Source organism: Loxodonta africana, chromosome 9 (assembly GCF_030014295.1).
Source record: "Loxodonta africana isolate mLoxAfr1 chromosome 9, mLoxAfr1.hap2, whole genome shotgun sequence".
Taxonomy (NCBI): Eukaryota; Metazoa; Chordata; class Mammalia; order Proboscidea; family Elephantidae; genus Loxodonta; species Loxodonta africana.
The window spans coordinates 119,616,174-119,622,598 of record NC_087350.1 but is presented as its reverse complement, the minus strand read 5'-3'; the positions used below and the strand labels follow the sequence as shown (position 1 = coordinate 119,622,598).

At 56.1% G+C, this 6,425-nt stretch overlaps 1 protein-coding gene across 1 annotated transcript; it reads right to left on the bottom strand.

Moving 5' to 3' along the window:
* Positions 1-664: 664 nt before the first annotated feature.
* Positions 665-4,586, bottom strand: BRD3OS (BRD3 opposite strand). Its single transcript, XM_064290624.1, has 3 exons — positions 4,510-4,586; positions 3,288-3,331; positions 665-2,944 (listed from the first exon to the last, which is right to left on the bottom strand). Exon 3 carries the CDS (start codon positions 2,390-2,392, stop codon positions 2,138-2,140), a length of 255 nt encoding a protein of 84 aa, XP_064146694.1. The 5' UTR covers positions 2,393-2,944; positions 3,288-3,331; positions 4,510-4,586; the 3' UTR covers positions 665-2,137.
* Between the last annotated feature and the right edge of the window lie 1,839 nt (positions 4,587-6,425).

The window sequence follows — 6,425 nt, the reverse complement described above, 5'->3', positions numbered from 1 at the left end:
GCCTCCTGAGGACAGGGACAGCCTTGTCTGCTGGCGTCCCCAGCTCCTCAGTTGCGACGGCTGGCTCCCTCAAGTGGCACGGCCAGGCAGACGGCAACTTCTTGCAACCTAAGCAGTTTAGCACCGGCTGTCACACAGGTGGCCGTTGTGCACCAGCCACCTGTGCACCCCAGGCCTGGAAGAGGAGCAGGGTCACGCTGGCCATACCGGCGCTACGGCGACCCCAGGATTCCCCTCTGTACCAGCGCTGCTGCGGCACCTGGGCCCATCCCAACACCATCATCCCCAGGCTATCTGAGACACTGGGAGCAGACGGCCCGTAAGCAGGACTTAGATGGAAGTGTTGACAGCCCGTCTGCGGGAGTTAGGACAGTCCTAGAGTTGGGGTTCTGACAGCAGGGGAGCCCTCGCGGCGGGGCCTTACTCCCCAGGAGGGCAGCATTTCCAGCCCAGGGCCTTTCCCTCTACAGCTCCTGAGGATGCTTCAAGCCTCTCAGCCTGAGGCACAGAAGCCAGCAGCTCTAGCAGAGGACAGGGCTCTGCAGGAGGGGGCTGCCAGCCGGCCCCTGCTGCCCTGGCACTGCCCCCGCCACCCTGCCTGACGGCAGCCGTTGTGCTAAGGAGCTCGCACAGCAACGCTCGGGCCGTGCCTTTGGCGCGGAGAGGCTGGCAGCCCCCTCTGTGCCCATCCGTGGACATCATGGGCATGGGATGCCCTGGAAGTTCTGCTGAGCAAGAGAAACCCTGCAGAACGCCAGCCAGCGGGAAGGCAACTCTGAGAGGCCAGGCCGAGCTGCTCACAGCCACGGGCTCTCGGGAGGGGACTCTGCTTTGCTTTATGTACTTCTACACTTGGGTGTCTAGCCATCATTAGGTATTACCGTTATTAAAAAATGGAAGCCAACGAAAAGATGTGAGCAAACAAAAATGGCACATGGGGGCGGGAGGAAGACTTCTGAAGGTTTATTCCGGGAAGTCAGCTTTGACAGTGGCCACTCCCGCGCGTGCACAGCCTAGCAGGCTTTAGTTACAGCAGGTGGCCAATCCTTTCACGCTGGATGACTCCGACAAAAGCTGCCAACAGGAGAGCCCTGGCCCTGCGTGCAGGAAGGCCCGGTGTGCACCAACCCTGAACGGCAAGGGCCCGTGGCCGTGGACGGGAGGCCAAGACACTCTGATGTCGGTCCAAAACCTGCCTTTCTCTGTGACTAAATCTGAAATCACGGGAGGGTAGCTGAAGCAGGGCTTACTAATATTTCATTTCCTCATTGCCGTTCGGATGTGCCTGCCCACAAGCCTCAAGTGTCTGGCAGCTAGTGTAGAAGCGACCACAGTACACTCTTCGTGACAATCACCAGGTAACTCGACTCAAAACTCAAGTGCAACAGAGTTCCCGAGGAAATGACAACGACCATCTAGGTTGGCTGCGCCTTGGTGAACTGGTCTTGGTCTGTGCAGATGGACGACAGACCACACGGGATGCCAGCTGCCCCATCTTTTTCTAGATCTGACCCATTCTTTACCGGGCAGAAGTGAATACTAAGAACAATTGATGAAAGCTTGCAGGGGTGGTTTGTAACGAGGGGTCGCTCTTGCTAGGTTTATTTGGAAGCTTAGCAGAAAAGCCACATCTAGCATTGCCCAGGTCTGAGCTGTGCCTGGCAGACCCTGGAGAATTAGAACATGGTGATGGTTGACTATGGGGACAGTCCAGAAGCTTGGTCTCTACTGTGCCAGTTACACCAGGTGCTGTGCCAGAGGGCTTGGGGTCCATTCTGTGCTTCCTGGGTTTTTAGACCACAGTTTGGTCTTCACGTTAACAGTTCAGAAGCTCCCACTAAGGATCAGAAAGGTCCCTAGGTGGTGCAAATGGCTGGCGCTTAATCGCTGAAGGTTTGCAATTTGAACCCACTCAACAGTAGCACGGAAGATAGGCCTGGCGATCTGCTTCTGATAACAGCCAAGAAACCACATGGAACAGTTCTACTCTGTCACACATGGAGTTGCCGTGAGTTGGAATCGACTCAACGGCAGCTAATAGCAACAAAGAAGGATTAGAAATAAAAAGACAGCTGCATGAAATACGGGCCTGCTCTTCTTGAAGCTTGGCGCCTGGGCTTTGGTTTTCGCATTGGAATTACATAATTGTGCAAAACTTGGACTGACCAGTGTCCCGGGAGACCTCGAGCTTATCCTTGTCTCGGACTAGGATGGCCTCGTTTCCGTACTGTGAGTACCACATGCTGCGGCTCCTGCTCAGGTATGTCCCAGGAGGCACAGATTCCAGCTTCTGCTGCTGCTGCTGCCAGATGAGCAAGGAGGTGTCCCTATACCTGAGACGGGCATGGCCTTCAGACAGGGCTTTCTCTGCCAGGGGGACTCGGCCACTCATCACCCCCTCACCTACACACCGGTGCACACGGTCCCTCGGAGGCAGGCTCTGCCCTCAGTTAACTGGGGAACACTTGCAACTGTCGGGCTGGAGGACCCAACTCTGCACTGAAATTAGGACTTCAGACCATTTGCAGGCAACATCCTCAGGAGGGCTGTGTTGCCAGGAAACTTGAACCACACCTCTGAGCATGCTGAAAGACACCTAAGAACCGTACTTGAGGTGGTAAATGGGTCGGGTGGCGCCCTGGCCACAGCTCTTCCCGGCAGCTGTGTGCGTTTTCCAGGTGTACAGATGACAGGGATTGGGCAGCACACCTCAAGGGGGACTTGTGAGGAGCCAACCAAGATTCTGACACTGAGCTCAGCCCACCTAACTGGTCGTGAATGAAGGGACACGGTACGAGATGGAAGGTGAAAACAGCCCCTGTAACACTGCTTTACGTAATCGGCTTTCACTGGAGCAGCTGTGTTCCAATATACATCTGGGACCCGGACGCAGCATCTGTTCCCTTCTTTCCGGGATGATCTTCCACTTGTCCCAAAGATGATGCTGCAGAGGAACGGACATGCTGTCATGTGTGAGGTGGCACTTATTATGGCACAGAATCTCTCTTACCTCTTTTTTGGATCCGAGTTAGGTTAAACCACGCTGCCTACAGTTTAGCCATTCCAGTCACTCTCCATGTGAGCACTGGTTTGAGCCAGACATGTTCCTAACCCCATTTTCTTACTACCTCACTCACTAAGTGGTACTGGGGAACCGCCAGTCTGAGCTTTCCTGTCCCTGTGAAATAAAGTACTGAGGGCTGGAGAGGGCAAGGTGTCGAACCGGCTCCCAGTCTGGTAGGACTGGCTCCCAGTCTGGTAGGGGCAGCGTGGCTCTCACTGCTCACCTGGCCACCAGCACCTCTTCCTGCGGCAGGCATCAGGGAGGCCCCTGGACCAGAACAGAGACGATGTTAGCCGCAGGCCAGCAGGAAGCATCCCCAAACCCCCAACTGCTTTTCCAGCTGTGCAAATTCATCTTCACCCGTGTGCCCCGCACCCCGCTGGGCTGCTCGTCACACGGCCCACGCCCTGGACCCCTCATCGCCCGGCTCGGGTCCCCCATCTCCTGATCTGAGCCCCGGTCTCCCACCTCCAGACCCGCACCCAGGGTCCCCCCACCTCCAGGCCCGCGCCCAGGGTCCCCCCACCTCCAGGCCCACGCCCAGGGTCCCCCCACCTCCAGGCCCGCGCCCAGGGTCCCCCCACCTCCAGGCCCGCGCCCAGGGTCCCCCCACCTCCAGGCCCGCGCCCAGGGTCCCCCCACCTCCAGGCCCGCGCCCAGGGTCCCCCCACCTCCAGGCCCGCGCCCAGGGTCCCCCCACCTCCAGGCCCGCGCCCAGGGTCCCCCCACCTCCAGTCCCGCGCCCAGGGTCCCCGCACCTCCAGACCCGCGCCCAGGGTCCCCCACCTCCAGACCCGCGCCCAGGGTCCCACCACCTCCAGACCCGCGCCCAGGGTCCCCCACCTCCAGACCCGCGCCCAGGGTCCCCCCATCTCCATACACGCGCCCAGGGTCCCTACCTCCAGACCCGCGCCCAGGGTTCCCCCATCTCCAGACCCGCGCCCAGGGTCCCCCACCTCCAGACCCGCGCCCAGGGTCCCCCCATCTCCAGACCCGCGCCCAGGGTCCCCCCACCTCCAGACCCGCGCCCAGGGTCCCCCCACCTCCAGGCCCGCGCCAGGGTCCCCCCACCTCCAGACCAGCGCCCAGGGTCCCCCCACCTCCAGACCCGCGCCAGGGTCCCCCCACCTCCAGACCAGCGCCCAGGGTCCCCCCACCTCCAGACCCGCGCCAGGGTCCCCCCATCTCCAGACCCGCGCCCAGGGTCCCCCCATCTCCAGACCCGCGCCCAGGGTCCCCCACCTCCAGACCCGCGCCCAGGGTCCCCCACCTCCAGACCCGCGCCAGGGTCCCCCCATCTCCAGACCCGCGCCCAGGGTCCCCCACCTCCAGACCCGCGCCCAGGGTCCCCCCATCTCCAGACCCGCGCCCAGGGTCCCCCACCTCCAGACCCGCGCCCCGCGCCCCCCATCGCCCGGCCCGCCCAGTCGCCCACGGCAGGTCACCGGCGCCGTGGGACCGGCGACGTGCGGACGGTGGGGAGGGCGCAGCCGGACTCCCTGCCCTGGGCGGGGCTCAGGCCCACGCGACGCCGGTAGGCCGCGGGTGGGCTCCGGCCGCGTCTCCATGGCAGCGCCGCAGGCCGCCGCGCCGAGCGCCGAGCGCCGAGCCCCGAGGCCCCGCAGGCCGCCGCGCCGAGCCCGAGCCATCGATCGCTCCGGGGCGGGAGTCCTGGCGGCTGGGGGTCGGGGGGCTGGCAGTGGGGTCCGGGGACCCAGCCGAAGTGATTCCTCCGAGCGTTTATTGACAGCTTTTTTAATCTCTGCGAGTGCAGTTGCTTTTCCCACGGTTGTTATTACTGTCAGCATTCTTACTGCTAATAATTCATATTCTTATTTTTAATTAATTAAACATCGTCCGGGGCACACGCTTTCCAAAGTAGACCTTGAATTCAGCCTTGTCACCCAAAGGGCCGGGCCCCCGTCCTGCTCACTGAAACTCCTGTAACAGCCCCATGAAAATTAGGCTGCCTTCCTGCCGCACCCCACCTCCCATAATTCTCTCATTTGATTCTTTTCCTTCTAGCAGTTTAATCTTTATGTTTCCCCGAATCAAGAAGGTTGGCATAACGGACTTAGAGCAGACACTGAGCCCACAACTGCAGAACGCGCCTTTTTACAAGTACACAGGTATTTATAAAAATTGGCCATATGCTGGACCATACACAGGTTTCAACAAATTTCAGATGATTTAATTCATAAATAAATATGACCAAAATAAAAGTAGTTTATAAAACAATAATGACCAGAAAAAAAAAACATACACTTGATAATTAAGAAATGTATTGCTCAATTTTTCTGGTGTCAAAGAGGAACTCGCAACAAAAATTTTTAATATTTCTTTGGATAATGATAAAAATGCAACATACCAAAACTGTGGGATGCAGGTAAAACATGCCTGTGGGGAATCAATAATTTTAATGCAGATTCTAAAGATTAAAGTGTTAAACATCCATCTTGAGATGCTGGAAAAAGGACAGCAAAAATTAACCCAAAGGAAGTGGAGGCAATGGGGATGAAAGGAGAAATTAAATAGAAAACAAACATACAATATAAAACATCAACAAAGCCAATAGTTGGTTCACTGAAGAAACTAATAATAATAACAAAAGTAAATCTCTGATTAAGAAAAAAAGAAAGAAGATACACATAGCTAATAAGAATTAAAAGAGGACTCCTGGGGAAAATACAGAACAGAATTTCAAATTCTCATGGAATGCAGACTTAATGGAGCCATGGGGGCTGGACGAACTGCTGAAACTATTGCCCTAAGATAAACCTCTAAACCTAAAATATCCCCTGAAGTCTTCTTAAAACCAAACAATAGTTTAACTAGTAAAAAATGTCTGCCTTGAGCATTATGCTGTTTTAAGATCTATCTACATGACATCAAATTGACAACAGCAACTGGAAAGAGTAGATAGGAAGCTGAGGGGGCAGTGAGTTTATGGTAGTGAGGTTCATACCCCTGCTGCGAATTTGCATTTCCATCCCAGATATACTAAATCAGAATCTATAGTTTAAGGAGACCCTCAGGTATAATACATTTTGAGAACCACTGCTCTACTAGTGGTTCTCAGAACTGGTGCCTAACCAGCAGAATCAGGTGGGTGTTCTCATGGTCCAGCTGCCTCTCGGCCAGGGAACGTCTTAGAAACGCGGGTTCTCAGCAGGAGTTCGAACCGGAATGAACCCGAGGAACAACTCAGAAAAGGAGGGTAAGTAAGGTTGCACAACTCAAAGAATGTAATCAATGTCACTGAATCGTACGTGCAGAAACTGCTGTATATGTTCTCAACCACAACAAATAAATTATTAAAAATAAGAAAAAGAGGGCTCACTTTAGAACCTGAAAATGTCAA